This window comes from Orycteropus afer, unplaced genomic scaffold, assembly GCF_000298275.1.
Source record: "Orycteropus afer afer isolate SDZICR_OR568_19922 unplaced genomic scaffold, OryAfe1.0 scaffold00005, whole genome shotgun sequence".
Classification (NCBI taxonomy): domain Eukaryota; kingdom Metazoa; phylum Chordata; class Mammalia; order Tubulidentata; family Orycteropodidae; genus Orycteropus; species Orycteropus afer.
In genome coordinates, this window is record NW_006921592.1 from 216,661 (window position 1) to 234,152 (window position 17,492).

Consider the following 17,492-nt stretch of genomic DNA (forward strand, 5'->3'; position numbering starts at 1 on the left):
TTTTTTTTTCCTTTAAAAAAAAAAAAACCTGCATATTTAAGACCAGATGGACAACAAATACTCCAAAGCATGGATGAGAAATTTAGGGAGTACTGAATCTAAGGTAGTGGGTGTGAAACAACTAGAACAGAAATAACAAGGATTTTGACACGATGTGAAGGACGTAGCCAATGTCACTGAACGTTATGTGTAGAAATTGTGGAATGGAAATGTGTTTTGCTGTGAACGTTATCACTAAAAACAAAATACAGTATTACAATACATTAAAAACATCTACCAGCTGATTTGCTCTGAATGTTTAGCATGATGTGGTTGGTTCTTGAATTTGACTGACATTTATATGATTTGCTAAGGCGTGTGGGATACAAGGTAGATACAAGGTTGAGTGGCTGCAGCATACCTCTTACAATAAGTCAGCCTTGTTGGGCGCCCAGCCCTCATTCTTGGGAGAAATGTATATACCTCAGTGAACACTTTTTGGCACTCAGTAGAAAGACCTAGGAAAGACACCTGTAGTTTGGCAGGGATCTAGCTGTGTTTACTCTGATAGCCTACCAGAACTGGGTCAAGTGGAATGTGTTGATCACTGAGCTACTTCTCGTGAGTTTTAATGTAAACCCAGCCTCTCACTGCCTCTGTCTGGAAGTAAAGGCCCCCATGTCCCCCATCACGTGAAATATTCTCATTGTTGAGTCAAATCTTCTCGCATCCAATTTCTTAGGTAAAAATGACAGGATCTGGTTAATGACATGCATATTGCCTTGTTTTCTAGATGTAGAGATTTACTCCCCATGGTTTCTCTCTCAGAGCTGAACAGATGGCCAGTGTTCAGAATGCCCAGCGAGACAACGCTGGGGACAGGGCAGATTTCTGGAGAATGCGCGGTCAGCGGTCCGGAGTGAAAAAGAACCTGAGGAAGAGTCGAGAGGACCTCACAGCTGCCGTGTCGATCAGCACTAAGTTCCCAGCTTACGAGAGAGTTTTGCTGAGAGAAGGTGAGCCATGAGGCCAGGAGATGGATCCAACTGGACTCTTGAGTGTGTCTGCCTTCATTTTCCAACTATAACTGTCAGGTTCTAACTTATCTGCATCACCTAGGCCAATGTCAGGCTTTAGAAATGGAATCATAAAGTCAAGCAAGAAAAGAGACTTCAAAAGTGTGAGCTGTCAAAACTCTGCAATGGAGACTTACTTCCACAACCGAAAACTTTTTTTGACACCATTGTTCAAAAATTTCTATATATTACTGATAGCAAAGTTTATTTTAAAAATTGGCCAGAGGAATCAAGGAGTATTCAGAAAAGAGCTGGACTGAATTGAGGATGGGGTGACACAGTTTTTTTGTCATTAGTTGCATTATGATCAAAGGCTGATACAAGGCTCCTCAATATCTTAAATGTAGAACTACCCTTGTCTCTAGTTGTCACCATGTTGATTCTGACTCACGGGGACCCTGTGTACAGGGCAGAACTGCTCCGAGGGTTTTCAAGGTTATGATCTTTTGGAGCAGATCATCAAGACTTTCTCCCAACGCACTTCTGGATGGGTTTGAACTCTTAGCCTTTAGGTTAGTAGTTGAGCACTTAACTGTTTGCTCTACCCAGGAACTCCTTGGAATGAGCATATGACCTGGCACTTCCAATCCTGAGTATATACTAGAGGAATTGAAAACAAGTGTTCAAACAAAAACATGAACGTTCATAGCAGCACTAAGAACAATAGCCAAAAAGTAGAAACAACCTAAATATTCCTGAGCTGGTGAATGGCTAAACAACCTGTCATTGATCCATATAAGAGAATATTATTCAGCCATAAAAAGATACGAAGTACTGATACATGCTATAACATGGATGAACCTTGAGAACCTTATACTAAGTGAAAGAACCCAGACACAAAAGACCACATATTGTATGATCCTATTTATAAGAAATATGGAGAATAGATAAATCCAGAGAAATATAAAGCAAATTACTGGTTGCAAGGCACTAGCGGGGGTAGGAGAGAGGAATGGGAAGTGATTGCTTGAGTATGGTATTTCCTTTAGGGGTGATAAGAGGCTCTGGAAATAGATAGTGATGGTTGTACAACATGTGAATGCACGAAATGGCATTAATGGCAAATTTTATGCTATGTGTATTTTACCACAAGGAGCTCTGGTGGTGTAGTGGTTAAGGCATTTGGCTGCTAACCAAAAGGTCAGTGGTTCAAACCCACCAGCCGCTTAGTGGAAGAAAGATGGGGCAGTCTGCTTTTGTAAAGATTTTACAGCCTTGGTAACTGCTAAAACGACAAGGAGGCCACATGTTCTGACCTCCTCTAACCCTACAAGGGGAAGGCAGGATTACCAGGAGTAACCCAAGGCCTATTACTGCAAGACCAAACATGCTGCCTCCCTCCAGCCCTTTCACCAATCGTTCCTCCCAAAGCACCCACCACCTCTCTCCTGGGTTCGATAATTCGCTGCAGTGGCCACACAGAACTCACAGATTACAGGGTTTATTAGGGAAGCACCAGGCTACAACTCAAGTTCAGGAAGAACGCTCAGTCTCTCTCCCAGCCCAACATCCCTCAGCCAAAAGTCTCTCACAGTCTCTTTCCCAGCAGTGCTGGTCCCTCGGTGTCTCACTCAGCAATGCGTGTCTCTCGCGTCTCTTTCCCAGCAGCACGTGTCTCTTTCAGGGGCGCGTGTCTCTTTCAGCAGCACATCTTCCTCCACCAGCAGTCAGAGAGAGAGTTCTGCCTCCAGGAGGCCTCCTTTTGAGCCCTGAAGGGTGGTCAAACTAGCCAATCACAGCATCAGAACTCTAAGCACGTGAGAGAGAGTGGGCACCTCCCAGAACATTGTATTGTGCCACTCCCAACAGAAATAACCCAGGTGGATAGCCTCAGCAATCAGGGGCTGCTCAGTTGCTCATACAAAATCCCACCTTGGAGTTTACAAAGGCTTATGGGTAGAAAAGCCACACTAAGTAATTTACTACACCGCAGTAACCCAGTGATGGTCTCTGAGAGTCAAAATCGACTTGATGATAGTGAGTTTAGTTTGAGTTTTAGTATTTGGCTGCAATTAAAAAAACCCTGTTAAAAAAAGTTTGCCTTCTATTTTTACAGAAAATATAGGCAAATATATGTGTTTTAATGGCATTTCTTCTCTCATTTCAGCTGGTTTCAAGAGACCTGTGGTCTTATTTGGCCCCATAGCCGATATAGCAATGGAAAAGTTGGCAAATGAGTCACCTGACTTGTTTCAAACTGCTAGTAAGTCTGTCACTGATTTTTTTTCCTCTCCTAAATTTTTATTTTGAATAATGAACATGCGCAAACCATTTACCTTGAGTCACTGGCTATTAACATTTTGCCATTTATGGTTTCTCTTTCTCCCAACAGACACATACACATATACTGTTTAAAATTTTTGCTGAACTGTTTGACATCACGACATTTTATCCCTGAATCCTTCAGTATGCGTCTCTTCAGAGCAAGGACATTCTCTCACACTATCACAATACTATTATCCCAACCAATAAATTTAACACTGAGACAAAGATATTATTTTGTATACAGTTCATTTTTCAAATTTTCTCAGTTATACCAGTTATATCCTTCATGGCTTTATTTTATTTTCTGTTTTTAAAGTCAATACAACCAAGGACTACACATTGCATTTGACTTTCATGTCTTTCTAGTCCCAACTTTTTTCTCAATTATTCTGTAACATTTATATTTTGAAGCGTCTAAGCCAGTTGTTTCATAGGCTGTTCCTTACTGGACTGGCTTACCTGTTTCCTTATAGTTGGCTTAAAGAGGTCTCATGGTCCTTCTCATTTGTTGGAGCATTTGGTTGTCACTAATTTTTAAAAAATGAATTAGCTCCTTGCTTGTGCTTTTACAGAAACGGAACCAAAAGATGCAGGATCCGAGAAATCCAGTGGGGTGGTGCGTTTAAATACTGTGAGGCAAATTATTGAACAGGTGAGAAAATTCACCCAAAGGCCAAAGGAATTGGGTCATGTTTTTCTGTGGATTTGTTTTTTTAGACTAAAGTCTATATTTTAATAGTCATGAAATATTAAAGATAAAAAATTTATATATACATGAGCTGTTTCATTGTGTGGGAAGCAGTCACGGTTCTGTGCATTGGGTTTTTTAGTGTTCATAGCATTATACCAGATAACCTACTGATTAATTTTATCAGATATTTTAGTGGGGGAAAAAACATAATAACCAAGAGCTGAAATGTGAATAGGAGTTAGCCAGATTTATGGGGAGAGATGGAGAAAGCAGGGTGGGTAGGAGATTATTCTATGCAGAGGAAACAGCCCGGGCAAAGGCACAGACATGAAGGGAGAGAAGGTCAGTACGGGTACAAGGCTGGAGGTAGTCAGAGGTGGAAAATGCCCTGATCATGAAGGGGTTGTAAACCATGGTTTTTCACTTTATCTTAAGAACAGTGAATGGGAAGTCAGGGTGAGAGGTTCATGTTTATGCACTAGAAGATCTCTCTGATGTTGTGCAAAGGAAAGAAGGGCAAGCAAGCTAGACCAAAAAAAAAGAACACGTTTCAGTGTATTGACGATGTTAAAGTGGACGGCATGTGGAGGGGATGGTTTGTGCTCTTTGATTTAAGTGTACAGGTTTATCTGTTGCAGCCTTTACTTACTAAAGCAAACTCTGATTGTCTTTGACTCAACAAAGCCACTGACGTCACTTTTCCCCGTTTGTAACAGGATAAGCACGCACTATTAGATGTGACTCCAAAAGCCGTCGACCTGCTGAATTATACCCAGTGGTTCCCAATTGTGATTTTTTTCAACCCAGACTCTAAACAAGGTGTCAAAACCATGAGACAGAGATTGAATCCAACGTCCAACAAAAGTTCTCGGAAGTTGTATGATCAAGCCAACAAGCTTAAAAAAACATGTGTGCATCTTTTTACAGGTGAGTGAAATTTAGTTTCTTTGCCCAAAAATGAGAAATAAAGAGTTGAAGAATGGAGGAAGCAGGAAAGTAATCTGAATGGTCTCCTGGCAAGTAGCTCATCTAGTTGAGTGAGTTAGAAGGCTGTGTTAGACGCGTGGCTTGTCTATATTGCAAGTTTGATTACTGGAAAATCCATGACATGCAATAATCGGTCATTTTGCTGATATTAAAATTTTTAAGTATGAGCACCTTAAGGCATGTATGTGAGATTGTAAGGCTGGTGAGTGACCCTGGCTTGTGGCCCAGCATGCACATCTCAGGCTAGCCTGGGTCATTGTTCTTTATTTACCATTAATGCATGCAGTCACTTACAAAGACATAGGAACTTTTTATTTTAAAAATGTCCCAATAATAGAGGGAAGGACACAGGGAAGAGGTGGCTATAGGGAGGAAGTGGGAGGAGAGCTGTTGCATTGTGGGAGATTTTAGTCAATGTCATGACACAGAGTATATGTGAACTGCTATATGGAAGATGAATTTGCTCTCTAAACTTTCCTCTAAATCACAATAAAATTTAAAAAAAAAAAGCAATTGCAAAACATTTGCAATCTGTGGAATGCAACAACATTGGAGAACTTTTAATAACCTAATCCCTCACTGATGTTACCAGAACTCTACATCACACTGACAACCAAATGCCAAGTGGTTATTATGCCAAAATAAAATTAAGAATTAAAAAAAATAAGAAGTCCTGTGAATTTTGAACACTAATTAGATATTGGATGATATTAAGGTTTTATTAGGAGCTCTGGTAGCATAGCGCCTAAGACTCTTGCCTGCTAATCAGAAGGCCAGCGGTTCAAACCCACCAGCCACTCCTGGGAAGGAAGCTTGGGCAATGTATTTCCGTAGTGATACTGCCTCGGACACCCAAGGAGGGGTCGCTATGAGTCGGGGCCGACTCGACGGCACAAAGCAACAACAACAACAAGGTTTTATTATTCCTGCTTTTAGCTATGATAATAATATTGTGTTCATGTTAAAAAGAAAAAGGAGTGCTCACTTTGGCAGCACACATACTAAAATTGGAACGATACAGAGAAGATTAGCATGGCCCCTGCGCAAGGATGACACACAAATTTGTGGAGCGTTTCGTATTTTTAAAGTATATGTGAACTGCTGTATGGAAAGTGAATTTGCTCTGTAAATCTTCACCCAAATCACAATTAAAAAAAAAGAAAAAGGAGGTGCTGTCTTTTAGGGGTACATACTAAAATATTTCTGAATAACCTAATATGTCTGGGATTTGTTTAAATCATCTGTAGTGAGGGAGTGGATAAGAGTAGGTAAAACAAAGTCGACCAAGGGTTGGTCGTTGTTGAAGTTGGATGATGTATACTTGGGAGTGTGTTAAACTGTGCTCTCAACTTTTGTGTATTTACTGATGTTTAAAATTTTCTGTAATAGAATATTTTTTTAAAGTCCCTGAAATGAAGATGCATTGCTGCTGTTAGCCATGAGAGTAAAATGGTCTAAAAAAGTGACATATTTTAGTAACTGAATACATGCTCTGGTGAAGAAGCAGCAGCTCTGGTGGCACAGTGATTAAGGCATTTGGCTGCTAACCAAAAGGCTGGTGGTTCGATCCTCCCAGGTGCTCTGTGGGAGAACAATGAGGCAGACTGCTTCCAAAAAGATTTATAGCCTTGGCAGCCTTAATGGGGCAGTTCTACTCTGTCCTGTAGGGTTGCTATGAGTCAGAGTCAACTTGATGGCAGTGGGTTTATATAAATGACTAGTTCTGTGCATATGGTATAATTAAAGGTTTAAAAGGGTTACGTAAGTTTTTTGATCATGCAGTGCTTTGTTTGGTGGGGACTGCATGGACCTCATATCCTTAACCTTGAGATAATCGTACCACTTGAGATTACAGCAGTCATCATCATCTGATGTCATTTTTCTCTCTTACTCTAGAAGGAGGGAGGTGACGAAGTATGTTTTAGTTTTAGACTCCCGCTTGGGTGCCACTGGCTTCGCTTTACTGTCACTGGCTTTCCTCATCAAAGACACAGAGAGAGAGAGATTGAGAGAGAGATGCACGCACTGTTTAGCACTGTGGTGAAATGTAACAGGGAGATAATCTAAAACCCATTGCTGTTGAGTTTATTTGACCCATAGCCCCCCCCCCCCAATAGGACAGAATATAACTGCCCCATAGAGTTTCCTAGGCTATAATCTTTATGGAAGCAGACTGCCACATCTTTCTCCCATGGAGCAGGAATGGGAAATGTGTATTCCTTAAATACACACCAGTTTAGGTTTGGTTTGCCAGTGCAATAATCTACCAGCAATTCCTAAGGGTTAATCCGTATTCATATTCTAAAATATTCAAGCCTATCAAAAGAATATATACATTAAGTATTACCTTTAGTAACTTATTAGAGGGGGTAGGCAGTATATTACTGTGTTTATTTCTGATTTATGATATATGTGTCTTATGTAATGATAAAATACAGGACTTTTGTTTTTGTTTTAGGTATGTTATCTTTGGTGATAAGCTCCAAATGTTTCTTTAAAAAATATTTTTAAAGGTAGCTTTTCTGAAAAATAGATGTTCTGAAAATGAATTAACCAGATTTTAGCTTTATGATATGAGTATGTAATGTCAACTCCAAGGAAGTCCAAGGGTGGTACAGTGGTTAAGCACTCAGCTATTAACCAGAAGGTTGGCAGTTCAAATCCACCAGCTGCTCCATGGGAGAGAAGACCTGGCAAACTGCTCCCATAAAGGTTACAGCCTAGGAAACCCTGTGGGGCAGTCCTCTCTCCTATGCAGGCTCTATGAGTCAGGATTGACTCCATGGCACAGAACAACAGCAATGTAAACTCCAACAGCTATATTTAATTATGTTCTACTGAAAGGATTTTGTATTCAAATATCTGCAGACTTTTTATCGCACTTGTCAAAGTTTCAATCAAAATAGGACAGAAACGAACATATATTATGTCAAGTAGCATTCTTGATAGACTTGACTTTGGAAATTGATGCAAAACTTTTGTTTACCTTCCTGTAGCTACAATCGACTTGAATTCAGCCAACGATGGCTGGTTTGGCAGCTTGAAGGAGACAATTCAGCATCAGCAAGGAGAAGCAGTTTGGGTCTCTGAAGGAAAGGTATGTGGCTTAAATACTCTGCTATGAGGTGAGAATTTGTGTTCTGAATCTTTTCCAAAGAAGGTAGTGAATGTAGTAAGAACTATGCCCATTTGAAATGGTTTGAGCACATGTATTCATCAAGTTTGACATTTTACAAATTCTTTAAAAAAGTAGTAAAAAGTTAAAGGACTTCTGAAAAAATAAACAAAAGAACTGCAGAACATGATGTATGAAACCCTGCATTCACTTCCCTTCTACTTTTAACGTAGTAACTAGTGCTGTATCCCAATTACACTAATCAGAGCTTACAAGGTTGCGTGGCGAGCTCCACCACTTACTAAGGACGTGGAAGACAGAGTGGAGAGGAGAGGCGAGGCTGAGGAGCATGGAGGACAAGGCTGAAATTTAATAGAATAAAAGCAAATGGGATTGGTATTATTGGCCTAGAAAAGAGTGGTGGAGGTTTTGAATAAGTGATAAGAAAGTGTTAGGAAACTTGTCTAGGCTTCTAGAATTGGATAGCTTCTCATCTGTGGGGATAGCTTACACATGGCTGTGCTGCAGGGAAGAAAGAGAGAGATTATATAACCTCCCATGGTCCCTTTAATTCTAGGAATCTTTGGTGCTAGTCTCCTGTCCTCCAACTGAATTGAAGTAGCTTATGAGACTTCATGGCTACTATTTTGTTGTTCTGTCGACTTAATGAGATTGTTGAGTTATAGTCTTACTCTTTGGTGTCAGGCCATTTCATCCATCTTTCTAGCGTTTGCGATTGTTAACAGTCTGCTGGGCTTCATGCTAGCCTCCATGACGAGGACAGATTGAACAAGACAGAGCGTCTGTGCTCCAAGTTTTGAGAACTTGTAGCTGAGTGGAGATGTGTCCCATACATGTCAGTGTGTGTTTATCACTAGGAGGCAAGTGCCAGGAGAAAAGTCAGAAAGGAGCCATATTGCAGAAGAAAGGCACAATGTTCTGAGGAAGTTTGACCAAGTAGGAATAGAGAGAGTGGGTAGTAGCCAGGCTAGGGTGGGGAGATCCTAATTTGAGTCCCCGGGTGGTATAAACAGTTAAGCGCTTGATTGTTAATTGAAAGGTTGGCGGTTCAAGCCCACACAGAAGTCCTCAGAAGCAAGCCCTGGTGATCTGCCAAAAGGTCACAGCCTTGAGAACCCTGTGAATCACAGTTCTACTCTGCACGCAAACGCAAACAGGTTGCCAGGGGTTGGAATTGACTGGAGGGCAACTGGTTTGGCTTTTGGTTTTAGCACAAAGATTAACATAATAACGTAAAGCCGAGTGATTGCACTTCAGTCAAGGTGCTTTCCCGTCCTAGCACACGTCAGATTTTGGTCACTTGGCTGTACACTTGGGAATTTTCGTGAGTCCCCACTCCCAGGAGCCATGTCAGACCCCACTGACCCTGCGAAACAAATTCCTCTAGATGGAAGGGATGGATGATGACCCCGAAGACCGCATGTCCTACTTAACCGCCATGGGCGCGGATTATCTGAGTTGCGACAGCCGTCTCATCAGTGACTTTGAAGACACCGACGGTGAAGGAGGTGCCTACACTGACAATGAGCTGGATGAGCCAGCCGAGGAGCTGCTGGTGTCTTCCATCACCCGCTCCTCGGAGCCGGTGCAGCACGAGGAGGTGAGGCGAGGCAGGCCACGGGCTGCGAGGTCCAACCAGCAGGAAAAGGAGGTTCTGGCATTTCCTTTCATTCTTCCAGATAACCGTTTATTCAGGGTGCTGTGGAGGGTATTCTTAAGGGCTGGAGCAGATGATTCCCAGGGTGTCTTACTCTGAGCCAGTGCCTGTGTCATTGTGGTTGTGGTCCTTGGGCAAGCGGGACAGGAACGTGGGTACTGGAGGAGGGTGAGTGGTAGACACTCTTCACACAGACACCCTCAGGCATGATAGATAAACCAAATTGCCTCATGTGCCAGCCGTCTACAAGTGGAACATGCTTTTTAAAATACAATATTATTGTATTTACTTGTAACCTTTGATTAGGTTGCTCTCTCTCTCTCTCTGTACTCTTTGGTATCCTTGCTTTTTTCTCCACCCTACCTTTAACCTTTCTAATCTTGCCAAAGCTCCTGAGTGTTTCCCCATCAGTTTCCTTCTCTCTCTTATTCCAATTTTTTAAATTGAGTTTATGATCAAATATACATTTATGCATGTCTGTTGTGTGTTCACTGGCCTTGAATAGATGACCTACGTGGTCTTCAGAAACTGCATCATCAGATGCTAATTTTGGGCCAGAGCAATTATTAGTTGCACCTCAGAGAACATGGAATCACCATCTTTGTAAGTGAGATTATCATCTATTTGGGTCGTTATTACTGGGGACTTCCCTTTAGCAATCTGGTCCATTTCAGTGAATGATTATGTTCTTCATGAAGTAAAGGTAGTACCCCAAAACTCATTTAAGGGAAAAGACCTTTACCAGTTCCCTTCGGAAAAAAAAGAACCCTCAGAAGAACTACTAGTATGGACTGCTGGACAAGTTCTAAAAATAAATTTAACTCCTCAATGTCCGCAGTTGTAGATGAGTTAATGTTTAGAAATGTTAATAGTTATTAGTGACAAAAGACTTGAAGAGGACTTTTTAAAAAATTGTACTTTAAAGAAAGAAAGTATTGCATTGGAGGCAGCTGAAGCCAGTGTTAAAAACGTGTGTTAAGCACTTGCTCGTGGGCATATCCCTGGTGTCCGCCTTTCAGGAAAGAGACATGGGGTTAGTACCTCAACTTCTGAACCTGATCCGAGTTAGCAGAACCGCAGCACAGCAGGTGAATCTGCACGGGCGTTCTTGTTGTAAATGAATCTTTGTCTCATAGAGCATAAGGAGGCCCAGCCCAGAGCCACGAGCTCATGTGAAGAGGGCTGCTAGCAGAGACCAACTTAGGGACAGTAGCCCGCCCCCGACATTCAAGCCAGAGCCGCCCAAGGTACGTGGCTGGGAAGCCCAGGATGGGAAGGAAAAGGAGGCAGGTGCCAAGGAGGGGCATGCAGTGAAGTGGCGTGCTGAGGTCTGTTTATTTGACTCACCATGTTCTCTAGTAGAGCCCGTCCTTTGGGCTGTTGGGTGAACCCTAGTGTTGGAGAAAGGAGAAAAGATTAGGAGCAGAAGGCATTTTTAAGAGCATGTACAAATGGGTCTATTAGACTCTATTTCTTTTTTATACACAGAATACAAGTTTGACATACAGTGCATGCCCGGAATCACTAGTCTCAGAATTTGCTTTTCATTTTCTCTCTAATTAGTATTTTCTTACCAACATCTGATTATATGTACCAGAATCCTTCCTGGTGATTTCCTAAAGAAAAGAGTCACCTTTTTTTTTTTTTTTTTTTTTACGATGACTCTTATTATGAAAGCAGCTTAGATTGTTTTGTTCTGTTTTAATTTTATTATAAAAGTATGTAATATTTGCCACATGAATTCACAGTGCTGTGGTGATGGTCTATACCACCACCACTGTGTCCTGTTTCCCTCCTCTCTGAATCAAAGCTGTGACTTGGCATTTAACTTATAGTCCAATATAATATCCCTCTTTAACTCAATAATTTAGATAAGAAAAAAGTCGTAATTAATTGTGTGAGCTATCAGAAGTAATTAGTGACCTCATAAAATATATCTGCAGTGAAAGTTTCCAAACAGGCCTAGGATAAGAAAGGGCGAGGAGGAAGCGGTCACTGTGTGGTCGGTTGCCTTTCCCCAGAGACTTGCTTCCCTCCTGGGCTGTGCACCATCAGGGCGGCACCAACTCAGGACCGCACTCTTCTGATCCGTGAGACCTGACTTGTTCTAAGGACCTCTCCAAGATTCCAGTCCCCTCTAGTATAAGGTTATTCAAGGTCTGACTGAGCTTCAGAGATTACAGTCCCTCCAGCCTTTCCCCTGCCTCTTGTTTTTTAGAGCTCTTAACAGTCTTCCTTAGGAAGGGAAGTAGGACTTGGGGTGTCGCACCACTGGAACACCATGCCGTGTTTGATTCCTTGTTGGAATGGTATTTGTAATTTGTCGATCACCTTTGGAAACTGATCAGGAAATGGAGTATATTAAATCACTAATAGAGACTTGAAAATCACTGAAAGCCTGATATAAAAAATATGTCATTGCTTTCTGCAGGCCAGAGCCCAGAGCAGAGAAGAATCCTCCGACTTCCCCAAATCCCACTTCTCTGCCGTGGCCTCTAATGAAATTCCTGTGGCATCTACCAAAGGTTATCCTCCTCCTGTGGCAGCAAAACCTGTCTTTGGACGGTCTATACTGAAGCCATCTACTCCCGTCCCTGCCCCAGAGAATGAGGAGATGGGAGAGGGTGGTGAGGAGCAAGAAAACACTCCCAAGTCTGTCCTGGGCAAAGTCAAAATATTTGAGAAGATGGATCACAAGGCAAGATTACAGAGAATGCAAGAACTCCAAGAAGCTCAAAATGCAAGGGTAAGTTTTTAAAATTAATTTTTAGAAAGGTTGTTGTAGTGAAATATGTATAATAAAAATTTGCCATTTTAACCGTTTTTAAGTGTATAATCCAGTGACATTAATTACATTCACCACGTCATGCAACTATCACTGTTACCTCTTTCTAAAAGATTTTCATGACCCCAAACAATACTGCTTAAAATTCTCCATTCCTCCTTTCCCTAGAAAGGTAATTATTTTTGAACCATGAGATTAATTTAGTCTGTAGACAATAAAAAGTTTAAATAATAAATTTAAGTAAATAAATTTGATTTCAGTATAACAGTTCACAGTCCTTGGGTAACACAATGGTGACACAATGGTTAAGGTTGATGATTTGAATTCACTCAGAGGAAGAAAGACCTGGTTGGTCCTCTTTCTGAAAAGTAACAGCTTTGAAAACCCTGTGGAGCAGTTGAGGTCACCAGGAGTCAGAATGGACTTGATAGCAACTGGTTATAATAGTTTTTCTGGTTATAATAGTTCACAAGTACCTTTTCCACCCCTCAACACCCAAGGGATGTTCACACAGATGATACCAAAGGTGCATCCTGTGTGTGTTATTTCCAGGTGGCTAGCTATCGTATATCCCTTTCTCTTCCAATCAAGAAAGCCTACCAATATAACTGAATAAGATTCTTTTTCTCACGCTTCAGAACTTTATATCAACTTCTGAAATGGGGAAGTGTGTCAAGAGAATCCTAGAAGTTAATTTTCTTGCATGTGATGTCCCTGGACAGTATAAATAGTTGAGTGTTCAGCTGCTGAGTGGAAGGTTGGAGGTTTGAGTCCAACCGTGGAAGCCTCCAAAGACAGCTTTCCTTTCAGCCATTGAAAACCCTGTGGAGCGCAGTTCTACTTTGTCACACAAGGGGTCACCATGGTCAGAATTGACTCAGTGGCACCTGGTTGGTTAATATTTATTTGGTAACTGAGTTCTGGATTTACCATGCAGAACAGTCAAATCTGGGGTGCTACAATGAATTGTAGTCTCTAAATTACGCTTGTTACATACTGTTTGAATTTTCGTGCCATGTGTACATACATCACTTGTGTGTGTGTGTGTAGGGGTGTGTTGTGTACATTTAACCTTAAGGAAAGGTCTAAGGAACATACTCTGCCCAGGAGATGTGGCTGTTTTCTTTATCCTTGCCCACTCAACAGCAGCCAGCTTCTGAGCATTTTTTCCTGTTTTACATGTGGTACCAGGAGCCACACAACCATAAGATTTGCTTCATTTTCTTCTCTTCTTGAAAGAAGTCTTGGATTGAAAAAGAAGTAGATGGTCACAGCCAGCTACCCAGAGGGACCGAGTAGTTGATCCTGCGGGCTTGGGACCATAGTCGCAGGGGACATCAAGCTCAATTGGCATAACATACTATACAAAACATTGTTCCACCTACTACTTTGGCGAGTAGCAACTGGGACCTTAAAAGCTAGGAAGCTGCCATCTAGATGCAACAACGGGTCTCTCCTCGTCAAGAAGAAAGAAGAAAACCAAAATTAATGGAAACAATCAGTCCTAGCGACTGGTACACCATCCGATCTGCAACCTATACAACTATGAGACCAGAAGAACTAGATGGTGCCCAGCTACCACTGCCATCCACTTGGAAGGGATGTAGGAGATCCTGCATAAAGAGGGAGAACAATGTGGTACAAAACTCAAAATCATTTGGAGGCAAAAAAAAAAAAGAAGGTGGGGACCAGGTTTGCTGGTCCAATGGAGCCTGGTGTAACCACTGAGACTATGGCTCCTAGCTGCCCTTCAGGTCTGGAATTGAACCCCCAACTGTGGTTTCCAGCCAAACAAAGTACAGGCATGTGAGTTAAACATTTACCTCAAGTAGACACACGCCCTGGAGAGAACAATCATGGGAGAAGGAAGGGCTGCTTATGCACAGGGAGATAGCTCAGGGTGCAGAAGAGTATGAAGGGATGGACACTGGGAGGAGGTAACTATGGGGAGGAAGTGGGAGGGGAGCTTCTGCATTGTAAATTTTGGTCAATGACATGAGACAAAGTATATGTGAACTGCTGTATGAAAAGTGAATTTACTCTGTAAATCTTCACCCAAATCCTAATTAAAAAAAAAAAAAAAGAAAAGAAAAAGAAGTAGAATATGAGAAAAGAGTAGCAGTAGCAGGAACCAACAACAACAACCAAACTCTCCAGTGGTTCATTCTTCCCTTTTGTTCCTTTTTTCACAATTGCCACAGATTGAAATTGCGCAGAAGCTTCCTGACATCTATGCAGTCCCAATCAAAACACAAAAGCCAGACCCTGGCCTGTCGCAGCACACAAGGTAAGGGCTGATGGCGCAGGTCTAAAGCTTCCGATAGGCTAGAGGGGGCTTCTCTGAGACTCCAACTCTGTTTGTCTCTGTGTTTTATTATGGTAAAATATATATACATAACAAAACACTTGCCAATTCAGCATTTTTTTACATGTACAATTCAGTGACATTGGTTATGTTCATCGGGTTGTATAACTGTCACCTCTATCCATTTCTGAATCGTTCCATACAGGGTTTCCTAAGCAAAGACTACACCCTGCCACCACCACGAATCGTCTCTGGTCTCCATACATTTGCCTGTTTCATTTAAGTGGGATCATACTTGTTCTTTTGTGTCTGAATTTATTTCACTCAGCATAATGTTTTCAGGATTCCTCCATGTTGTAGCAGAAACATGTAGCATAATGAGCTTCATACCTCATTATGGCTGAGTAAAAGTCCATTGTACGTATAAACCACATTTTGTTTATCCGTGCATCCGTTGATGGACATTTAGGTTGTTTCCACTGATTAGCTATTGTGAATAGTGCTGCAATGAATATTGGTGTACAAAGGGACTTGGAGTCTTGAGAAGGTATCTCCTTCACCCACATTTCAGAGCAACAAAAGGCTGTTTTTCCCTGGTCATCTGTTCACCTTACTCATGTATCACATTTAATGGTAAAGGTTACAAAAAGTTGAACATTTATGGAAATTTTGCTTGTGTGCTAAAATTTTCTGACAGAGTGTAATCATTGCCATTTTGGCTCAGTACTAACAGTATATCAAACCATGTTAGAACAGTGCATGAGGATAATTTCTGGGCTTAGACCTGCTTTGCGTTAATGTGTTCTGGCTCTTAGCCAAGCTCCTGAATTCCTTTGCATCACTTTGCAAAGTCAGAATGCTTGTACTGAATTGTGGTATGAAGAAAATTGTGACAATTAATTATCCAGTGTTGGTAAAATGCTTTATATTTAAGATACTATATACCCCCTGTCATCAAATTGATTCTGACTCATAGTGACCCTATAGGATCGAGTAGAACTGCCCCATAGTGTTATCTAAGGCTGTAAATCTTTACCGAAGCAGACTGCCTCATCTTTTTCCCGTGGAGTGGCTGGTGGGTTCGAGCCACTGACCTTTTTGGTTAGCAGCCAGATGTTTTAACCACTGTACCACCAGAGTGCCAAAGATGATATTAAGTGCTAGGAATGATCATAGTGTCTTCTGCTTGAGGTTTTACTGGCTTGTTTCTTGCTTCTGAGAAGAGAAAACAATTAGTCATGCTCTCTTGCAGCCATCCTGACTGGACGCTAGAGCTTTATTGCAATAGAAACCTAAAGGCGAATTTCTTTTTTTATCAGTTGAAGGGTAGCACAGGCGAGTAGGTTGCCTCTGGCAACAAAAGAGTGGCTTGATATGTAGTTGGTAGAACTGGCAGAGAATGAGTGCTGCTGGCTGAGGCTGTAGCCTGGGAACTTAGGGATAGGGAAGACAACCCCCCTCTCCTGTCCATCTGGGACAAAGGGAATTCTTTGGTTAAGAAGCACCAGGTCAGCTTCCTTCCTTCCTGCCAACATGGGCATTGGCCGTGGCCCTGTTCTCCCATCCCCCACTCCCACTATTATGTGAACCTGGAGTGGTTTATCAGCAGGGCGTATGGCTGAGAGGTAAGTGATCTGCCTTGGGTGATCCAGGGACAGGGACGTGCTCTGGAAACATTTAACACTCTCACTTTGTTAGTTCCAGACCCCCTGAGCCACAGAAAGGTCCTTCCATACTTTATCAGGACACCAGAGGAGGTTACAGCAGTGACGCCGAGGAGGAGGAATACCGCCAACAGCTGTCAGAGCATTCAAAGCGCGGTTACTATGGCCAGCCTGCCCGCTACCGGGACACGGAATTATAGATGTCTCTCCATGCCCAATGGCCGCCACATCAGGATAACACCCCTGCTGAGTCACAGGGATGGTTCTTGTCTAGTTAAAATGACTGTGGAGATGTGGTGGGACCCGAGGTCGTGTCCTGTCATGGGGAACCCAGGACACAGCCAGTGCGAATTAAGAACAGAGGCTCTATTTGTGGGACAGGGTTGGGGGGTTTGGCTTTTTGCTCAAAATTGGAAGGAACACTACAGTCTGATACTGTTACCTGCTTCAGTGGACCAAAATCTGTATTAATTCCGTTTCCATGTTTTTAACATGTCTATTAAGAAGTAATAGCTATTTTGCCTCATTAGTAGCTGTCTACCAGGAGTGTCTCACTATGAGGCAGAATATGAAAAAAGGAATAAAAAAATACTGTTGGACTTGAACTAAATTCCAAGAACTATTTTATTACAACTCTCTAAGTGCCTTTAATGAGAAGTGACTTAAACTTCCTTTCTCTGAAGCTTTATGCAAAGCTGTAATGGACTAAAACATTATTTTGACTAATTTTTTATACCAGTTTAATAGCTACAGTTTTCCCTGCACTGTACCATCTTTTCAAGGCCTTTGTCTTTGTAATGTTTTCATGAATTCTGAGTGTATGTATAATGCTTATATTTGATAATCTGGCTATGAATGGTAATAAGCAGGTTAAAGACCAAGAAGTTGATATAGAAATTGTTGGTTTGTTTGTATAAAACCATGTGCTCCCGAAAAATAAACACTCA

At 41.7% G+C, this 17,492-nt stretch overlaps 1 protein-coding gene and 1 non-coding gene across 2 annotated transcripts in view; both read left to right on the forward strand.

Annotated features, from left to right (window-relative positions):
* Positions 1-16,745, forward strand: part of TJP2 (tight junction protein 2) — a 105,091-nt gene extending 88,346 nt beyond the window's left edge. The window contains exons 14-23 of the mRNA XM_007938371.1: positions 808-995; positions 3,163-3,258; positions 3,893-3,972; positions 4,728-4,938; positions 7,995-8,095; positions 9,522-9,734; positions 10,928-11,038; positions 12,223-12,537; positions 14,778-14,863; positions 16,580-16,745. Coding sequence (XP_007936562.1) covers positions 808-995; positions 3,163-3,258; positions 3,893-3,972; positions 4,728-4,938; positions 7,995-8,095; positions 9,522-9,734; positions 10,928-11,038; positions 12,223-12,537; positions 14,778-14,863; positions 16,580-16,745 — 1,567 coding nt within the window. The remainder of the gene's footprint in view (positions 1-807; positions 996-3,162; positions 3,259-3,892; positions 3,973-4,727; positions 4,939-7,994; positions 8,096-9,521; positions 9,735-10,927; positions 11,039-12,222; positions 12,538-14,777; positions 14,864-16,579) is intronic.
* LOC122149911 lies at positions 5,976-6,082 on the forward strand. The gene has a single exon (XR_006163394.1). It is a non-coding gene; the product is annotated as a U6 spliceosomal RNA (small nuclear RNA).
* Positions 16,746-17,492: the final 747 nt, after the last annotated feature.